This window comes from Strongylocentrotus purpuratus, unplaced genomic scaffold (genome assembly GCF_000002235.5).
Source record: "Strongylocentrotus purpuratus isolate Spur 01 unplaced genomic scaffold, Spur_5.0 spur5_scaffold_6, whole genome shotgun sequence".
In the NCBI taxonomy this organism is placed as follows: domain Eukaryota; kingdom Metazoa; phylum Echinodermata; class Echinoidea; order Camarodonta; family Strongylocentrotidae; genus Strongylocentrotus; species Strongylocentrotus purpuratus.
Window position 1 is genome coordinate 58752482 of NW_022145612.1, and position 22664 is coordinate 58775145.

A 22664-nucleotide genomic window follows, 5' to 3' on the forward strand; every position below is an offset into this window, starting at 1 on the left:
GATTACGTTACTTTTGTTCTTCTTCATCTCTTGAGTTTTATTAAGGGGCAAATTCAGGATTTTCCAAAAGTGGGGGGGGGGGGGGGGGGGGGAGGGGTGAAATGTACAACATTGCGAGCGCGAAGCATTCACGGCGTGAATTGGTGTTTGATGAACAGGAAGTAAAATAAAAGTAAGATTAAAACAGCACTGGTCTTCCACAAGGGCTCTGCATGAAACATATATGAATGTACACCGGTATATCACAAATACACACTGTCTTGTTTAACTCTGCAAACTGTTTTTTACACGTTTTCAAAGATAGGCTGTAAATAATGAAAAAAGGGAGAAAATAATAACAAGAGGGTGGAGAGAGAGAGAGAGAGAGAGAGAGAAAGAGTAATGTGATAGTAGAGGGAGATAAGCGAAAATGAAGAGGTGGAGGGAAACAGAGAGATAAGATGGGAAAGAGAGAGAGAGAGAGAGAGAGAGAGAGAGAGAGAGAGAGGGAGAGAGATGAGGAAAGAGAGAGAAAGGGGGGGGGGGGGGAGGGCGAGGCATTGATATAGGCATATGTTGAAAAGATTTATGAAATGGTGTTAATTTAACATCTAAATATAGGAATTGTTATATCCATCGTTAATTTAAAAAAAAATTGCCGGGGCGGCTCGTTTTTGTTCGTTCGTTTTGTCGACTGGAACACGATCGCAAAGAATTTCCAGAAATCAATTTAAGGTGAATTTCAAAACCTTACTGTATTTGATTTAAAGAGGTGACGCACAAGGCTATAACAATTGGATTTGGCAGATGTTGTCGAAAGCCTTTGCGAGCATGTTTGTATGTAGTAGAACGGTGCTGTAATGGCAGAGCTGAGCAGGCGACTCGTTCAACATTATTTTGTCATGTTATCAAGTATGTTATTAATCTTATTTTCAAAATTAAATAAAACAAGACAACAACACGTCCATTCGTTCGTTTGGTTGATTACTAATGCGTTTTAACTAGTCATGTGGGAACGGAACCTGACTTAAGTTGGTTTTCATTTGCTGCCCGATGTGATCAGGGAGGGGAGACTCACCTCCCTGGTGTGATGGAGTTACGTAAGAGAGTGTGAAAGCTTGCCTAGGATGCATCCCAGGTCAACCCCTGACACAGTCCACATCACCTCATCCAATCAAGTGATGATTAGGGGCATGGGTCGGAGAGAAGGTGGTGTGCATGGTAGAGATATCTATTCAGGCGACAAAATGATGGAATTTGGAGAACACCAATGATATGCCTGGAAGGTAAATCAAGGGAGACTGACGTAAATACGTACGATACGAATCACAGAGCGGTTCATAAACCCTGAAGAAAAAGAACAAGATATATGTAAAGAATGAGAAAACTGATTGACAGGACAATAACAGCGTTGATGATGTCGATGCTATGAAGTACACCTCGGTCTTTAAACCTGGCAAAAATATTTCCTAGAATGAGATAACCTTTGGAAATCATTGAACCAATCATTACGCATAAAGATGATCAATATGACGATGATAACGTCGATGGTGACGATGATGATTTTAACCAAAACTCGTTTCATAGACGTACGGGCACAATTTCGACGGGGAGGCGGGGAGAATATCAACTTTCCAGTTTAGACTTTAGACTTAAATTTTGACACTTTGAGGAGTGAATCAAAACATATACTGGATAAGGCAATCTTACTCTATTGTCCGAATATTGGAATTTTAACGCCTCCTCAGAAAAAATGAAACATGCAAACAATAAAATAACAATGAGGAAATTTACAACACACTATTAAGGTTCTTAAGTGCTATAAATTATTGTAGAAGATCCCAAAACCGGTATTGCAATCGCAAAGATTCTCAAAGTCGCCCCCGTCCGTAACAAGATATCGCAGCACCTGAGTATTAATATATGATTTAAAATGCAATTCGGTCCATAAAGTTATGGAAGTTAAACTTACTCTTTCATCCTTATTTTGTATTAGTAGTCCCTTTTCATAGTAGGCCAAAAGCTACGCTTATTACAGTTTATTACAGAACCAGCTTTTCCGGAGAGGCTCGAACCAAGTTTGGTCCTCACGCCCTCCTGGCAGCAACCTTCTCAAGAACCGTCTGTGATCAGGTGGAGGCCGCTTTGCAGTAAGCATGAAGCTCTGGTCTCAAAGACTCAGAGCTGTATCCATATGGTCATATTCAGACTGTTGAGTAGGTTCTGAATGATTGTGCTGTAGCAGGACATGTCCCCTCACTGTTATTGACAACCCACAGCTGGAGTAATATTTACTCAATTGTCAGTTTGAATAGCTTTGGTTGATATACGAAATAATAGTATAAACAATTTTATTTATTTTGAGGTATTTCTTTAATATGATAAGATATTAATTGTCTATTGATGTATGCTTGTGTTTTAAGTCAGGGTATAATAAAAGAGCACGTTTTAAATAAAAGAAAAGTATTGTCTGTTAATATATGAATTACGGAATATATAAACATAGGAAAAATGCATAAACTACGAGCTCTCCTTTCCCCCTTAATTGTTTGCATGCGTCATCGATTGTGCGCCCGACTTGAGCACGTGATTGTGATTAATTGCTCACACTTCTTTACGATTGCAGTGCTCTTCTTGGATGAGATAGGGACCTATTCCGTTGCCATGGCATTTTCACCCAATCAGTCTGGAGAAAGAATGTAATCTACTAGAATCGCTAAATTATTAGCAACAAGGCTTCGTGAAATGTGTAAGATATCAGTTCGTAAAAAATCATCAAAAATCATCAAAAATGTGATAATTGTGTTTTTGATTTTGGTTTGGTTCGGTTTCATTATATACAAAAAATATACACATGCATAATTGTCATGATAGATACTTAAAAATAATACGGATGGATCGCTCTATTCAGGCTCAGTTCTTCCTAGAGGTCTCATACTAGAGTAATACTTGCACGTAAAGCTTAGCCACGTTACGCTATTGCCTCGGTCACAAATGCCATTACGAACTGCTACGAACACCGTACGAACGAGTTTCAGACAATGGAAATTCGGGAAGACAATAGAAAAACAGGGATCATATGGAATGTTACGGCGCCAAAGTTTAATATTGATAATTCGTGTTGCACAAAACTGTATACGTGAATGTGTTAGTACAGTATAACTGGTCGTTAGGATGATTTAAAGATCAAATTTACATTTTTAATCAAAAGAGGATTAATTGGGCTAAGACTTTTTAATAATTCTAATTGAACAATAACTTTATTAAATCGCTCAGTTTCTAACATAGAATAATAATAATAGTACACAACATTAATTTATTAGGCGCTTAATACGGATGTTTCTAAGCGCACCATTAACTGACTAAAAATTACTAACCAAAACTTATAATAAACACACAACAATACATCTGTTCTTTAATCGTTTATGCATATATATATATATATATATATATATATATACATATATTTCTGGTAAGCTCTTTACCTCGAGCGCTTAAAATTTATGTTTCTGTTTCCTCCGATTTAAAAAACAACAACATCTTATTAAGAAAAATGGTATGCTGGTCTCGCGTCTCCTCTTTCTAAAAAGACACTTCTGGTTAGAACCATATCATTAATCACATGTGTAGATAACCTTAGATAGATTAGACATGGGAGAGGGGCCCTTTCCAGAAGGCAGGAGGTTACACCCCGTTCGAAATGCCTGTCTGCAATTATCCCTTCCATTATTATATTTGTAAATTGGGGGATTTCATTTTACCCTTGTCGGCATTATCAGATGTAACAACCGAATTCAAATACTGGATGTACTGGGTTTTATTCCTTCATTCTACAGCAGGGCTTTATTTCATAGCCATAGTTGTAAGTTCCTCACAACTATGTCATGTCCGTAGTCATTCATAGTACTATACGATCACTACCATCAACTTTTAATTTTGTATCTTATATAATATTGTGATTTGAATATGCGTACGTTTTATTCTTTCAGAACAAGAAAGATAAAGAGATGAGTATTTAACACTTTGTTTTAGAAGGGTAAACTCCACGACGAGGGTTTTTTGTGCCCCTGTCTCTCACTGACACCCACTTTATAATATTGTCATATCCTTTGATTAGGATGAAAACATTCCTTTAGATTAGAAACAACATTTTAGTTGCCTCCGATAGAAACAATACAAGGATGAAAGGGATTCACCTAATGAGAAATCGAACAAATAATGGGACTGATGGTATAAACCCACTGACGTCTCATTAACAAACATAAGAAAGTTCGCGGGCTCACTGATAAGTGATAACTACTACTACTACTGATACTAGTGCTGCTACTGCTACTACTACTACAACTACTACTACTACTACTACTACTACTACTACTACTACTACTACTACTACTACTACTAATTGGCTCAAGCGCGTAGCCAGGATTTCATTTTAGGGGGGGGGGGGCGGTAGTGCGAATCACTGTTCCGTTGTTCCGTTCTCGACTCTTAATCCTTAATTTGAACTCAGTTTCCCCCTTTCCACGCGAAGCGCGGAAGCTTTGACGTTTCATTAAATTATTAGAGAAACAAGACGATTCGTTGTACCGTTCTCGACTCCTTTTCCGTTTTTCTTCCTACGTCCTCTTACTTTTTTTTCTTCTCTTTCTCTCTTTTTTTGGCCGGCGTTTTTTTTTTTTTTTTTTTTTTTTTTTGGGGGGGGGGGGGGGGGTGACCGCCCCCACCGCCCCCTGGCTACGCGTCTGAATGGGCTCTCGTGGCCCTCCGCAGCAATACCCTGACTTTCAGCATTAATAAGAAATTGCTGTGGCAAATTATGTCTCACCAAAGGACATTAATGTTGGGGCAGGAATTCGAACACCGTCCGTATCTTGTGGTTCACGGTATGGAGACTTATACACGAGACTTCATTGTGTAAAAGTGCTCTATACGGCGAACTGTGTAATACAATTATTTTTCGCATTTGGTCGCTGCACTCCTTACACTATAGATGCAATATGTTTTTTTTAATATGACATTGTTTACTCCACTAGACAGTTTTGTCAGTGGGTCTTTAAACAAGATGAATGCTCCTATTTCCATATCCCAATACACTGTAACTGCTTTCTAAGATGATGTCAGACTCACTGTAGGCACTCCATATAGCACAGAGGGCTCGAGACAGTATCGCAATCTACTCATTAACATACCATCCAATGCCTAATTTTCTTCTAAATTTTTCTTTGCCTACTGTACTTTTACAAAGATTTTTCTTTAGATGCAAGAAACAAATTTATATATTGTACTTTCAGTAACTTGTATTTATTTGAAACGGGCGTTCCTAAAGCAAGCCTTCAAAATTAAAATTCTACAATTCAGTGAATGTTCTTTGTTTCATCTTACAATGTTGTCTTTCAATCATGTATGTGATCCGCATAATCGTTAATTGCTTGAATTTCAAGCGATGCACTTTTCTTTCATTTTTATATTTCAAATAATTGGAAACATTGATAGAGTTTTAGAACACACAAAATAGTGTATTTAAGATGATTGCTGCCTATGAATGTGGAAATGCATTTTTTCCTCGAAATTACTTTTTTAAATACTTAAAAAAAAAAAAATCTAAATTACTTTTTAATAATTCGATTCCTTTGAAATGCATTTCCGCTAACTTGGATAAAATAACTCTTTTCAATGACATTTTTAATTTGTATCATGTACTACCAGCTCTATGTTGGTGTTCCCCTCTCTCTCTCTCTCTCTCTCTCTCTCTCTTTCACCCTCCCTCTCACTCTTTCTTATTCTCTCTCCCTCTCTCTCTCTCTCTTTCTCTCTACCACTCTCTCTCCACTCTCTCCCCCTTATCTCTCCTTCTCCCCTCTCTCTCCCTCCCTCAACGTTCCTTCCCTTTCTCCTCATTGTTTTGCTTCCACTTTCCCTTTACTTCTTCCTTCACTTTCTGCGTTTTAATTTTGTCTGTACTGGTATTCATTAATTTGTTTTCATATCTACATGCTCCTAATATTTATAAAGGGATAGTTGAGTTATTAGTTGAAATATTAGATAATATGAAACCAGCCGTTGAAAATTTTGTTGTTATTTTTTAGTCAAATCCATTAATGCTATAGATGAAGGCCTTTTAAAGTAACACAAGGATTTGAAGTAAGGAAAAACGAGGAACTGAGAAGAGTGAACATAATCATTTTTCTGATTTCACCATTATTTGATTTGCTTTTTATACATCTGTCAGTGACGCAATTTTTTGTCAGCATGAAGATGGCGCTCTTGTATGGATGACTGTCTGTGCCATTCAACTCTCCGAGTGATCTGTAAAATATATTATAATGAACACTTCTCATTATACCCAAATACTAATTTGGTATTTCACAACAATTATTGGGGGCCACATTTGTGGTTTTTACATTAACAAAAATGCAGGCTCCCGCAATGAAGTCAGTATTTTCACATTTGGTAAAAGAGGTATATGCCATATGATTCGAGGTCGGGATTTGAAATTATCAAGACGAAGAGGGGAAGGGATCGAGCGAGTATCTCAAACGAGGACCAATAATGGACGAAAAATGCACAGCCTCGTCAGCATGCTCGTTATAGGTCTGCAGAGGAATAGTCAGTTAATGTGTCCATCATGATCCGCCCAGATCGAAGTTGTTATAATGCTTCAAAGACCTAGAGTATAGGGATTTTAATCTAGTCTACAGATATTTAACAAAAATACAATCAAATTCTAAAGAAATTATTTCAAAATATTTTAGGGAGTTTTTGATTTTCTGTTCCTTTCAGGCCAATCAAAATTTTTCTTTGATTAGATAAACAGCGTTTTCAGTATGAATTGCATTTGATTGAGGTTTGGAAATGCAATCGAACCCTCCGTCACAGTGTGTATTTTCGATATACCCCAACGAATAAAGTGAGAGTCTCTTAGGACCTAGTTATTTTCTATTTTTGGGAAAAATATACCGTGTAGTTATGTCACTCTCAAAATCAAAATACCTCGATCGGGCAACTTGAAGTTGCAAGTACTAGTTTGTACCGGAGGCATTCATAAAATGAAAACAAAATATTTTCACTTGCATGGGGAGACATTTTGAGAGGGCACATCTCAATAATTTATTGGTACGCTCTGTAAACAGAGTAGGACAATCCCTTGGCTTCGCTGTTCCTACCTGAACCCTATTCCTGAATATAAGAATATTTTGAATTAACAGATGTATCTTTCGAACAAGAAAATTAGGGAAGAAGATTGTTATAACATTACGATACAAATTTGTGATAAAATAATCTTTTGACTGGTGAGGTTGCAAAACAGAAAAAACAAAACATATCCCGACAGATACCGACAGATGGCGCGCGCGATTTTGCTTTGCCACCAATTTGTGAAGAAATCTGTACCGTACATTGATCTACTCTATGTATAGCATTACGTCTATCACCACCACCTGCTTACACCAAGACCAGGCGAGGCTCGCGGCTAGCTAGCTGCATATATAGTAAATATTGCGTTGTGTGGCTTCGTTGCAACCAGGATGTTACCGGACGCCTGCAATACCTGGTGAAAAATGGAAAAAAATGTTGCTTGGTTGTAGTAGTGGAAGATTGTGAGAAGCAGTGAATTTTAACTGAGGAATATTTCATGACAGACTTGTACAAAAATGGAAGTGTTCGAGGCCAAGTTCGATTATGTGAAGCAACGAAAAGACGTTCTAAGTTTCAAGAAAGGAGACAAGTTTTACGTTATTGACAAACCGAATGATGAGTGGTGGAGTGCGAGAAAAGTTGAGGACAACGCGTTTGGATACGTGCCCTCAATGTATTTAGAGGTAATTAGCATGTATTCCTCGTAGAATCGTAGGCTGGAAATTTGAATGACGTTCTGTTCTGTGCGAGTAAATGTTATCCATTACAGAATTGAAACATTGTTGAATATGTTGGTTTTCTACATTGGAATGAGTCTAGCTAGGGGGTGGGGTGGGGAAGAGCTATGTAGGCTTAGTCATGTTAGGGGGGGGGGGGGGGCTGGGTCATGTTCAGCCAAAGCTTTTTAAAATAAGTAGTGGGCCTGGCCCAAGACATTGCCCCCCACTAAATAAACATGGCTAGATGTCCAATTCATATTAGATTTAATTAACCAATACAATATTTTATATGTATATTTATTTCAATTTGTCAGCTTATTTTCCAATGGCGCGGCCTTGGCTCCAAACCCGCGGCCCCACAGAAATTAGAAAGTACATGTATGTCTTGGTCACTTTCAAATTTTCATTTGTGCTGCCTGCTTAACCATGAGCTTTTGGGACCACGAACCAAATTGGTGAATTGCTTACTACTGTCATTTTCTGAACAAGATATTGGGAAGGGGTATAAAATGCTGGGGTGGTACCGGTACTTTTAAGTTTTATGATGCAAATGTCATATTAGGTATTCATCCAGAACATCAGATTTTAATGAATACTGTGGATGGCACTGCTTTTACATGTGTATGGTAAACAAAATAGCAAGGAAACAACACAGTTTGTCATGCAAGTCATGCTATATATCAATATGACATTGCTCTATTTCTCATTTATTGTGCAGAAAAGCAAAGAGCAATTTATTGGAAGATTGGTACCAGAGGGAAGGAGAAACACGGTAAGGTTATTTTGCGTTACATTTATTTCTAATAAATTATTTTAAGTTTGATTGATATCTTTACTTTGAGGGCAGTTAACCAAGAAAATGAGGCATAACAAACAATGCAACCCCTCACAGTTAGAAAATGGAAATACACGTGCTGTATCACAATCTATCTGACATGTCAGCATTTTTCTTATTTCATAGTACATATGGATAATTTGTTCAAGATTTGTTTTCTTAAAGTGTTTGTGAGAAGCAAATGTTTACAATTTCTTTAACATCTTTCCTTCTACTTATACTTTTTGGAAGTTTTGCATTAAAAAAGTTATTGATGTGATTATTAGGCGATGGAGTAATAGAGCTCTAATGAATCATTTGTATGAGATGGATCTGTTGAACACAGAATGAAAGCAATGAGCAGAACTAATAGTAATACGTGTACATGTACAGGCTATTTATTGTGCATGTGAGACCATATATTTTCTACTTGGCCGAGACAACTGCTGCCTTGATTTTTTAATCATTCTTTGCTTCTATTACCCCTATTTTACATTTCCTACCAAGTTTGTTACTTATATCATTCATTAATATACTATAGTCTTTATTTATTTTTGTCTGTAAGAATTTGTTGTGAGAATAAGCCACTTTGAACAAAACTGTAAAACTCGATGAGACAATTGATGTAATCATTATTCAATTATGCACCGATGGTATATTCCATGATACAAAGGTGGAACTAGTCTTTTCAAGAGGGCAAACAAAAGGCATAAAAACATTTGCATCATTTAGTTGGCAGTGATTAATGCACAAAGTGGGACTTCTCCATGTAAACTTCAAAGATCTGTAGATATTTGGGGGTCATTTGGACGTAAGTGCAATCTTCAAACTGGTCATAAAGATGCTATTAGTAATCAAGATTAACTTTAATTATGTTGAGTAATCTAACAGAGAGGGAGATTGCCTTTTAGCTATCAGCCATTTGAACAGATGCTCCAGGCTTGCTCTAGTGGACTCTGAATATCAGAAATAGAATGCTTCATTATGCTTTTATGCCTACATCATAAATTATTCAACCTCGCTCTGTCAGTTTGCAAAAGGGTGTAGGCGATAATTTGGAAAGAGTGTACAGTGTAGAGGTGACAATTTAGATGAATTAGTAATGACCATCTTTATGACTGGAATAAACATGATGGCGATGAAGTTGGCATCAGATGTTTTAGTGAACTTTGAAAAGATACATGGATATTATATGCAAAATGAGTAGAACTTTCAATTTCATGCCATGTTTATATCTTGAAAGCAATTGAAACTGGAGAGTATTATATCTGTTGGCAGAATTATTGGTCCTGTACAGCTACTTTCATAGGTACATACACGAGACAAATCTAGTTGTGTCTTAATCTTGTCATATTCTTATACAGAATTTTGTTTATGAAAGAGATTAAGAGTGAGAGATTAAGAGTGAGAGATAAAATGTAAATCCATGCTTTCAGCTATTCACTGGGAGCTTTGGGAGGTACCCTAATCTCTGTTCTTCTTCTGAAATCTCTCCCAGACTTTATTATTTAGATTCGATGATGTCACCTTCTATTCTGCAGATTATTCAGAAGTTTTGTTTTTTGTGCTTACTGAAGCCTGTGTACAAATCTCCATTCTTTATGTACAGGAGCTATTGCAAACTGTATGTAGGGTAGTTCTATTCAAAGATTCCTTAGTGGATATGGTTCAGTAGACCTGTTCAATTACACCCACCGTAAATGTACATGCTTATGGGACCTTGACGGATACATGTAGAGTATCTTGTCCATTAGGGGCTGTACAGCAGACCCTTCCATTGCATACAATACATGTGTGTATGTGTATATATATATATACCTCCTTTGTATTTGTAGTATTTACTCTGTAAGCAACATTGCCAAGAGATACAACTACATGTGACATGGCTGCAGATCAACAGTTTGTTTGCATTTAAAATGTCCGCACATTCCTCTGCAGTTGTAAAGGATTGAAAATGGAGGGATTATTTTATTGCTCATAATGATTTAAGCTTTAACATGTCACATTCTCAAGAAACATAAATCAGGGCAAATCAATTTTTCATATACTTTAAGAAATACAAAACTTGGTAAGGGTATGAATAATCTTTTTGTTAATTGTACCAGACTTCATGTAGGTTAGCCTCTATATGTAGACCTTAGTTTAGTGTGAGGCCTACATGTAGTATGTGGGAATGTAACAGACTAGAGTAGATTGATCAGATTAAGAAAAGCAATGAAACCTGCTTCTTACTGTATGTAATATTTGTCACTGAAATTAACTGCAAATTTAGAATACTCACATGTACACTAGCTTACTACATTTATTCCTGACATTGCACAATATCCTATTTTTAAATCTTCATCCGAGTACAGGCAGTGATGTGTATAAGTGGTAATGATTCAATTTGACTATTTGCCTTCATTGTTACTTTGCATACCAAAAGCCGGAGCCTTGGGTTTACCAGTATGTATCATACGATCCCTGTTATTACTATGGGAATCAACTCACTCAACCCACACAGGCATGTTGTGCCAGTGAAGTTAATGGAGTAAGGATGTAATCCTGGTATAAGTGTTGTTTGTAACCCCCTGTATAGAAAGACCACCTGTCCATAAACCTCTGCAGATTTGTAATCCATGAATAGTGTATCCTATCTGAACCCGTTTGAAAGTCATCTGTGATATATACACCTGTCCGTAAAGACCAACATTTGTTTTTCCCTTGGAAAGTGTTCTCACGTTGGAACTCTTTTGAAAGTGACCTGTACATAAAGAAACATATATATGGAAAATAGTATTTTAAATACTTCATTGCTTCATATCTCTGTTGAGTGATAATATGTTTTACAAAGCCAGGACCAACTACACTAGGCCAATACAGAACTAGTAACTTATTCCTGATCACACTTCTGTCTGGATGCTGCTTGTCTTCCAGAAACGTTTGCCAATAGATAATGGACTAATGGAATTATTATTCAGTTGTTCAATTTAAACCTGATTTATGGTCAGTCAGGCATGCAATGCAGCTTGATTAAAAACTGAGTTGAAGGTACAGGTTTGGTTATATGTTTCTACTAGCTCTAGATTGGTTCCCTTGGTGAAAAGAAAAATTCAATTTACCCCATGACCCCCCTTTTCCTGATGAGTTTATCCTTTATTGTGTTGTACACAGTTAGCCCTTTTGCAATTTATATATTGTAATATTGTGATGATACTTGCAGTTATTATGCAACGCACGTCATATGAATTTGATTTCATCTTGGATGTTGAATCTAATCTAATTCAGCAGTTCAGTATATTTTACATCAAACTCAAAGACGATTGAATAAGGTCACATGCACATGATGTACCAGTGTTAAAAAAATAATATATGATACTTTTGAAAGCTACATTTAACAGATATTTTTTGATGGAAATGTGATATTATTGTGATGTAGAATTACAATTAGTATTGTAATGTTATGTAGTGTACATGTAGATAATCATCAGAACTCCATAGGACTAATTGAACTGTATAATTTGTATCAACACAATTGTTTAGCCTTCATGTAATTTGTGAATCTCCTACCTGCTTCTTTGCATGAGGTAAAGATGTTATAGCATTTATTTCCCATTATTAACATCAGTCTTTAGACATTTAGTCCAGATTCATGTACTCATGTCAAATCTATATTGTATTCCATATTTAAGATGAATTTTCATTTTCATTTTATGTCACGTTTCCTTGTTCAACTCGTAGTCCTATATGATTGAATGATTTCTTCCTCATACATTTGATGCTAAATTCTATTGATCGTAAATTCCAAGCTAAAGAGTCATAACTATACGTACACAAATCTTACGATGTGTACATGTACACGTAGTACTTAATTGGCCTGCATGCACTTGGGTCATTTAAAGGTATAGACCAGTTCTGGTCATGCGATTACATTGTGAAAGAAACGTTGTAGAATTGATCAGAAAAGGTTGATCATCTAGCTAATAATACACTTGGATATTCAGCTTTTTTTGTACTGCAAGGTTCTGGAATCATCAAAATGATAAGAAATTTGGCCCAGTCTTGGTAAAGTTACAAGCACTGTACACAGATGTATATGGACTATGCGATATCTATCCAGGATGGATCGATATGATCAATTAGTAGGTGGTTTCCAGGCAAAATTTGTATCATCACGTATTACTATTAGTAAAAACATATTCTTTCACATGATTGGTAATAATAGCTTCCATTTCATTGTTTGAGTGGGGGGCGTTTCAAAAACTGGTCTATACCTTTAAGTTACAAACATTAATTACTCTTGTCAACAAACTTGTCTCATTTGAAATTGTCTGTTGCCATTTCTCACATTATTCCATGTATGTCAAGCAGTCAGGAGCCAATATGCCAAAGGTAAGCACATTCCATTCACCCCATAGTAACCTACCAGGCCTCGTCATAATTGTCATTGTAACTATTGCATTCCTCACATTCCATACCTCACCTATAAACCATTTATTACATAGCACCATTTAGTGATCATGTGAGTGATCCATTACTTATTCATTTATTGATTAATACGTCAGTCCAGAAGTGTCAACATTGGGGAATGTTGATTGTAGATGAGAATGGAAGTATTTAGAGTAGAACATAGTTCGACGTCTTTAGGCTTATTATAATCTGTAATCATGTAAATGTTCGTCTAAGATCAAGGTATTGATGCTCCAAAAGAAATAGGTCACATCGTTTAATTGTAAGGTTACAAGAAGAGAGAATGAGGGAGATAGAGGGAGAGAGAGGGGGAGAGAGGGGGAGAGAGAGAGGGATAGAAATAGAGGAATGATATCAAGATGTAAGTGAGAAGGGGAGGTGAGGGGGGGGGGGGTGAAGGATGATAGGAGGAAAGGGTGTTGATAGAGGTTATGCACTAGATTGATAAATTATTTGTTCTTTTGAATATAGTGGAATTGAATCAAATTGAATGGTTTATTAAATATACTTAAAATAGCAGCCATTGAGCTGAATTACATTCAGTTTTATATACAAACACAGGAAATAAATAGCAATGATAAAACAATTATCACATTTATAAAGCTTACAAGTATACATTCAAAGATACAATTAATAATATTAGGGTCTACAAATATAATCATCACTCTTGCCCACTTTAATTCCAATTAGAAGACATTTACAGCATTTATGTGTTTAAAGTTGATGAATTCATTGTGAATATAAAAATCTAGGTTTCTGAAATGTCTGTGTCAGGCACGTACTGTACATGTAGTAAGAGCTGTCAAGAATGAGAGTGCATCGGTATTAAGGATATATTGATAGCTATTATTTCCCTTTTGGATAAGGAAGGATGCTTGTTAATAGCACAATATAATAGGCTGTACTAATAGGGTATTTCCCTTAACAAAGATAGAGGTTGGAGACGTACAGCTTTACAAATAAATTTATAGTCAGCAAAATTACAATGTAAGTTGAATGTTCTTATGTTTGATAGACCCTCAAAATAGAAATGGCATGTTCCTGCATGTGCTTGTTATACTTGTGTGCATTCAGTCTTTGTTATGATAAATTTTGGATTTAGTGGTCTTCTGTACTAATTTAATATGATTGGTGTTTAATTGTATTTTATGCATGTGGAATATATATACTGACCTAGTGCATGTTAACCTAGGTATGTGAAGTGTCAATTTAATTTTCCAGAGTAGGACAAAAAATAACAGTAACTATTGAGGAAGTAACAGCAGAGGAACCAGAGGATGATTTGATATGCCAGTATACAAGTATTTTGAAACAATTACATCTAGGGGCGGGGGAGGGCAAAAAGGGAAAGAAAAGAGAGAAGGATCTTTAATAAAAAGAAGTAAGTTGAAATGTTTAACTGCAACCAAATTTCAAAACAAATTATACCAAGGGATATATTTGTGTAGAAGAAATGTCAAGGCAATCTTCACTCATTTTACAAATCAGTATCCCCCTACTGTAATATTCAAGTACGGTAGTGGAGACAGAAGAGCATAATTGGTGCTCCACATTAATGGGTGGGGGTGGGGGGGGGGGGGTGGGGGAAATGTAATGAGTAAACTGTTAAACATTGATATTCCGGGGGCTCTGTAAGAGTACGAATTTATGATTAAAGGTACAGTAGGTGTCTCCAAGAACTGTTTAAAGGCAAGTCCACCCTGCAACGAAATACATTGAGAAACAGATGACTGAAAGTTTGTGCAAAATCTGATAAAATTTAAGGAAGTTATGAAGTTCTAATCAATTAAACACAAATTAGAAACCTTGTGAGGTATCATGGTAGGCCTTCTGTTATCAGCTCTGTCCAAAAAAATTACCACAAAATTTTTATTTTCTCCAAAGAAAATATTTGACCATACACCATACACGTCCCTTTAAGATATAATATTGCACATATGCTTAACTAATAAATACTACACAACCCCTTTTTGGAAAAATATCCCTCCATTATCAAATAAGACTATGGAAATATATGAAAATGTCTGCACAGAGCAAATGGGAGAGGACTTTGTATGACATGTCAAAGATTGGCCAACTTGAAAGATTTTAACTCAGAAATTCATAATTGTGTTATTGATGTCAGATTTTGCTCAAACCTTGATATTTGTCTACTTTGATTAAAACCCACCGAATGTCAGGATGGACTTCCCCTTTACATGTAACAGTGTTTATCAGACCAAAGAGATCGTTCAGACCTGGTGTAACATCAATTAAGGATTTGTCCTCTTATGACATCTTCCACTGATGACAGTTACCATGGTGATTTGAGATGTTCCATCTGTGCCGAGTTGGCTGGTGTTTTCATCCAAATGATTAGATTATTACTTGCTTTTGAACCCCATATGGGATCTTACTTAAAATTACAAGCGAGTTCAGCCAACAGCTTTTGTGCGACTTCAAGAAATGAGTTACCCAGAGGGTAAAGTTTATGGGAACAAAAATATTTATGTGTGTATGTTTTCTCTATAGTCTAGAATGATAATTAACCAAACAACATTCTAAAGAACCTACAGTATGATTGACTTTAAAAAAATTAAATAGCAAGATTATTTTGAGTTTTCTTTATATGTCCTGTGTAGAGAGTAAAAAAAGAAAGGTCCATACCTTGAATTTCACAGTTTCATTATTGTTCATTGTCTGTTAACAAATCATTTGTGTCATTTTGGAAATTCACCAATGCTCCATTCTTATTCCTTTTACTGTTTTCAGTATTCACGATTTCATAATAATGCATGTGTCATTCTATAATGTTTTATGTCTCATATCATTCCTTGTGAAACTTGAAATAGTAGACCATAGTGCATGTTTATATGTATTGTTGTGGATACTGGATCTTGTATAGTAAACTAACCCAAATACTATAGGGTCTTACTGCTAATACTAGATACCTTCATCACCCAACCTTTGTGTGAGAGAAAAATAAGAGAAACAGAATGGCACATGTTTGAAACAATCCTGACAAATGATAGAAACCTTTCCTTGGTTTGTCATTAACTAAAATATCATTGATTTTTGTCTTCTCCTTAGCTCTTTCTCTTGTTCTCCAAAAAGTAAAACTACTCCCTGAGTAATGAATATTTAATAATTAAAAACAGTTAAGTCATTTTGTGTGTTGGGTGTTGGGGAAAATGGAGAAAGTTGTCCAGCACTAAATCATAGTGACATTACCAATTTAGCCAGTTTGTAATTCCCATACGTAAAATGATTACAAATTTTAAAGCTTTATAACTTTCATATTGTTTGTGCGATTTTGTTCAAATTTTTGGTGATTCCACTACCTGTAATCCTGGTTTTTCTTCTTCCCTTTCATAGAAAAATGCTATCAGTGTTGGATCTTTCCCATTTAATTAGCCAATCAGCACGATAGGATCCATTTTAAGAGGTTGTGCTTGATTTGTTTGCCTATTTTGAACATTTTGTATTCAGTAACTGTTATGCAGTAGAGCCCTAATTACTAACAATAGAATTGTATTAATCACCAAGTTGCTCAACCTCCTGATACATATATAGTGGATGGTTGTATTGTCTTGAACTTGAGATGAATATATGCTCAAATAGGTGGACGTTCACAACTTTAAAAATTGTTCCAGAGCACTTTTGTGAATGAGCAATTAAACCTAAATTCAGACATTTATGACGTTCAGGCAAACCTGTCATATCATCAGTTTGGAGACAGAAGAGTGTCAACGGATACTAAACCATGATGTCAACTGACTGTCTACAGACTATGTAACTTGTTGACAGCTAGACTAGTAAAGGTTTCATGAATGTGGGCCAAGGTCTGTGTCCAGGATTATAAATGGGTCTCAGAATGTCTGTTAACACCTCTACAGAGTGATTAATAGAACTCCCTTTCATGTATATGGACTATGTAATGTTTTTGCCATCCAAATCAAGAATCTCTTTGTCTTCCTGCTTTAAAAAAAGTTGTGATAGATGGTGATGTTGATTACACTTGACTTGTATGCATACCATTGCATGTTTCAAATGAATTTTTGATTTGATATATCCGATACATAATGTGCTTAAAGAAAGACTTGCAAAGGAATTAAGTGTATCATATAATACACTTGATATTCAGCTTTCTTGTATTGATGATAGAGATTAAATCACAAATCTATCAACTTCAGTTTTTATAACCGTTAATAATACATTCCTCGTTACAATGGAACTTCCAGAGCTAAAGTTATGAAGCATAAGAACAGCGTTTTTCAACCATTTTTTTGTTATTACTGCAGATTCTTTCCAATTTATTACACTTCATCAAGAAGTTCATAGAGAGATTATGACACTTCAGTAATTCAGGTTCCTTATCAACATAAATTCCAACACCTTTAATGTCTTTGCGTATTATTGTATGTCGTAAATGAAAGGTATGTGGTGCACTTGAAATACTTGGAATTTTAGAAGACAGTGTGAATTTTCTAATTCTATTAATAATTGTGGGGCTTATACATGTATCACTTCCTGGATTATTCCTTACTTTTTTCATGCAGTGAAATATTTCCAATACTTCCATTTTTTATATGACGTTTGTGTACTATTCAAGCTGAATGGAATACAAGGCACAGTTTCAGGAAACCATCATGAATACAAGTCCGCCAACATCCTATTTAACATGTGACATTCATTTCAAGGTGATGTTGATGAACTTGTAGTTATGATGGTTTGTGAAACAATGCCCAGCTCTTGAAATAAAATAAACCAGAAACAATACATTTTCAGCCTGTTAAGACAATGAGAAATTTATAGAAAACTCTTATAAAGAAATCTAGAAATGTCTATTGAATCATCGTAAAGCGAATGGAGCGTACAGACTAGGAAAGAACATCATTTTGAGAAATGTTGTATAAAGAAACTAATTTTGAGGAGGTCTGTTAATATGACCTCGCCCAGCCCAGTTATATGATTTTCATAGGATATTACATTCAGGCTGGAGTGAGACCCTGATTCTTTATCGAGTTTTGAAACGATGCTCAACAGGCATTTTGCTATTTTTTTATGATGATGACATTTCTTTATACAACGTTCAGAGAAGACAACATTTAATTACTTATCGTATAGCTAGACGCATTATTTAGCTAGACGCATTATATAGTATAGCTAGACGCACATAGCTATATGATAAATGTTGATAGTCTGAACGCTGGCAGGGTATGTCTGTTGAAATCCAGAATGGTGACAACTCTCTGTAAAGAAAGAGATCTGAGTTAATGCCCTTCTGGCACTCAGCAGACAATGTTGTAATGGCAATCTCATTTACAATTATGTAATTCAATACCACTTGATAAGTTGATAATCAATCTTAACTATCATGTTTCAGAAAGCAAAACTATAATATCTCTCCTCAAATTAGTTATAGAAACTGATCTAGAGAGTAAAACCTGACTAATGTGACGGACAACCCTGGATGTTATTATAAATCTTGTCAATTACTTTTTCTAAATTGTAGAGGGAGCATGACATTCATCTGCAAGCCTTGTCCGAACTTCATCAACGTGTCAAACCATTACCAGGTAAATATCCATAATTTGTTTCTGTTTAGAGCGGAAAGGGCATTGCTCTCTTCATGGAGCTTATGCCATTCTGCTTTTTCAATGGACAATTTATACCCAACTATCAAGTCTTAATCTCTCATAAACTAGAGTATGCTCCATTAGTTTCATTGAATTTCCTTTTTATATCCCAAATTTGTATGTTATTATGATTGTAAAATGCCCTACCCATTCTTTCTAATAATGGAAAATATGACCACTTTTCCTGTGGTATGATTAATGATCAAACCATTTAATCTTTGTTGATTGGTTGCTGATTAGATACCTTGATATCATTAGTTTTATGATCATTTTCAGTGTGCTTCATTAATTTCATTTCAATTTCTTTTCTTTTCTGAACCAAGTCCAAATATGGTACATATATATTCTGATATGAAAGTAATATGACATTTCTCTTTATATGAATGATGACTCCATCTAACCATTTGTTGATTGGTTTAATAATATGTACTCTAATACCTTATTCTTATCTTTCAATGTTACGATTATTGTCATTGGAATACACTACACTTCATGAAGTGACGGTAGTGAGGAAAATCGTAACGCAAAGTGAATGCAATTTTTTTCTCACTACCGTCACTTCGTGAAAACAGCGACAATATGAGGATTGATTTTGTTTAACTGACGGAGTCGGCAGAAACTAAAATTAATTCTTTCTTTTCCTTCTTAATATAACCTGTTTGAAAACTTATTTTAAGAAAAAGAATTTGATTGGATGTGGTTGTTTTTTCTCTGATTTTCAAACTCCCTTCTTTGCTCTCTAATTCTTAATCCCTAGCTCTTTCCTCTCTCTTAGTTAGAATCTGAAAAATGGAAATTTGTTTGTTTCTGTGTTAGGAATGGTCTGGTACTGAAATGGTAATGCATTGTCATATAATGTCTATTTTTATTGATAAAAAAAAAACACCTGGACTTGTCAGTACACACCTCCTATACCTATACATACATATATATACATACATACATACATACATACATACATACATACATGCATACATACATTTACATGTTGGTAATGTTATGGGACAGTGGGACACAGTAGGCCTATAATTCAAAATCAGTAATGATACAAATGCAATAACAGTCGTTTTTAGAATGATGTTTTGTCCTTAATTTTCAGCTTTCTTATTTGATTTTTTTTCTGCTTCTATTAAAACCACCTTCATGTCAGGGTGAATTTCACCTTGAAAATCACATTCTTCTAAACAACCTTACAATAGTCTGATGGGTGCAGCTACTATTGTATTCAATTTCTTTGTTCATCTGGGGCGGGGGGGGGGGGGGGGGGGCACATTCAAATGCAAATAACGAAGATTGAAAAATGTACATTTTTTTATCTCTGTAAAATATTTTTTTCATGTCAGTTCATCTTAGCCATGAAGGTATCAATTTATTAAACAAAACAATTTAAATTTGCTCTATTCAAAGAGCAATTTTTAGAATTATTCATAACACTGAGATTCAAAGGGTGTATATTTATCTTGGCGTACAATAACAATATAGTTAGTTGATATATATAATGGTTGTTGTATTTGTTAAAAAATATCAATCAATTTGAAATAACGTAAATTTTCATTGCTAGATAAAGATAATGTGTAATAGTACACTGTATAAATTAAAAATGGCACCTGATTCTTCATTAAGGTTTTGTAGACCCTGTGTTGATGCTCAAACCTCTGATTCGCTATGCAAAGTTTGTTATTCAACAGTTTGCTAAACAATATTCAAACTGAAAAAAGATATTCATTTACTTTGGTATAGCTAAACAACTTTTGTTTAGTATCACTATTTAATTTACTATTAACTTTGCTAGTGTGACCACTACAAATGCTATGGCTCCCATGACTTTGAAATAATCACAAAGTTAGATGTAATAAAAACACCAAATAATGAGACATACAGTGAATCAAATACTGTAGTTACCAGCTAAATATCTTTCTATCTATAAATATCTTTCAGAATTCCATGAGGTATTCAAAAGCCTTGCAGGAAGCTAGCTAGCTCCCCATATCACATGATTGCATTATTACTACTCTAATACCTTTATGTGTACAGTGTAACCCAGCATGGTCAGTCAACCATGAATCCATTTCTAAAGAAGGAGAAATAACAGTGCAATGAAATAAACAAAACAAAAAAGCTTCTTTTTTGGTAGTCTTCTGCCATTGTTTGCTCTGCCATGCTTGATGTACACCAATAGAAATGAAGCAAACAGTTGCCCTCTTCCAAAATTTGGTCGGTCTGAACACCAATGCGAATGTACACTAAATAAATTGTTTTTCTTCCGGTGTCGGAAAGATGTGGGTTTAACCCATTCCTTCTAGAACGGGCTGGGTTCTGTATTAAGCCTATAGGAACGGGAAAACTCAATATATAGTTCATGGGTCAATTACAGTGTACTTTTCTGTTAGAAGAAACTCTTAAGATTTGGTGTGGTATATTATTGTTACATTATCAGAGCTTTTTTTCAGATTATCAGAGCTATTTGTAGCTTTTCAAGAGCTAATTCGCTCATGGCTCCTGAGTATTTTTTTCACTGGTTAACTGGATCTTAACTTTATAGGCCTGGCTGGGGTTATGATGAATCAAAGCATTGCTTGCTGGAGCCTCAAGATTTTAATCATTTTTCGAGGTATCAATTGTTCATTTTCTACCTTTGTAGTTACCGGTAATCCCAGATAGCTGCTTAAATCATTTTTTTCTTCATATTGTGAGTGTGCTTAACATTTATCTTAGGGTTAAAGTAAAGTTCTGATAGCTGCTGGAAAATCTCACATTAATTGAATTATGTGTAGAATCTCTGAAAGTGTATAGAAAATACATGTAAAACTTAATGTGTGTAATTCATCCTGAAAATGGAGAAGAATTGAGTATTTCATGATTAAGAAGGAGATACAATTACTTGCAGGATTACATTTTGTTGTTGTGTTACTTTTGGAACATGTGTTGGGGAAAAGAAATAATAATAGCAAGTACTATATTGAGGAAACTAGACTTACACAGTGGTAGGCCAAGAAACTGCAAATTGAATCTTACTTGTTTGAGAACACCCAGAATAAACACAAATTTGAGATCTTGATTCAAGTTTCATTTTTCTCATCAGAAGTAGGATGACAAATTTTAAAGCACATGCATTCAAACTTCAGTCATTTTGCCCATTTCGCATTGACCAAACTAGAGTATGCCATTGCAGCTTTCTTCAGAAATTTTACATGATGAGGTGACTAGACTGAGGTCAAACCTTTTTATCATACAAAATCATTTTTATTGGAAAGAGACCGCAAAGAAATTATTGATACAAGCTCCTCCCAGTCTGAAATCCCCATTGAACTGAATTTAGATGATCATGAAGTACATGTAAATGTGTCTGTAGATTATAGCCAACATCCATGCTGTGGAATCGTTTGTGTAGCTTATACTTCAGATGTTTACCCTTGATCTTTTTCAACGATTGACATGAGAAACTAATCTTAATAAACGTCAACACAGTTTATATAAGTATTGGATAAACAAACAAAATATTTTCATTGAAATTACCAGCAAACTGGTAGAGGGCCTACCTCACTGTCTTGAAATGAAACTAGCAGGTTAATTGTTTGGACAGGAGCATAAGTGGTTGCGAGATTGAATATAACGGATCAATAGATTTAAAAATTGTGCCTCACTGAGGAATATTATTTATGAAAAGAGTGAGCACAATGGACATTCATTTCTGCTGCGTTCTCAATCTGATTTAAATGCATTGAATCGTAAATTGGTTTAATGGAATTGGCTTTTAATGGAATTTAATGGAAATACCTAGAGTTCAATGGATATCACTGAAATAGAACATTACATTCATGTGGGAGTACAAAATTACTCTTATTAAATCTGGATGGAACATCTGATATACATGTAGAAGGTATTTCCTTGTGGAGTTTACTCTCTGCAAATCTTTGTTAACGTAGTTTTTAGCAAGTTAGTACAAATTAT

The 22664-nt window shown here is 35.2% G+C and overlaps 1 protein-coding gene across 9 annotated transcripts in view; it reads left to right on the forward strand.

Moving 5' to 3' along the window:
- The first annotated feature begins 7389 nt into the window (after nt 1-7389).
- The window catches only part of LOC100892914 (actin cytoskeleton-regulatory complex protein SLA1), a 45984-nt gene continuing 30709 nt past the window's right edge, over nt 7390-22664 (forward strand). For 6 of the 9 annotated variants that reach the window (XM_011678210.2, XM_011678219.2, XM_011678225.2 and 3 more), the window contains exons 1-4: nt 7391-7796; nt 8551-8604; nt 12997-13017; nt 18590-18653. In XM_011678210.2, coding sequence (XP_011676512.1) covers nt 7629-7796; nt 8551-8604; nt 12997-13017; nt 18590-18653 — 307 coding nt within the window. In that variant the 5' untranslated portion in view covers nt 7391-7628. Of the gene's footprint in view, nt 7797-8550; nt 8605-12996; nt 13018-18589; nt 18654-22664 lie in introns of all 9 variants that reach the window. The other 3 variants (XM_011678196.2, XM_011678214.2, XM_011678190.2) reach the window with 2 other exon arrangements.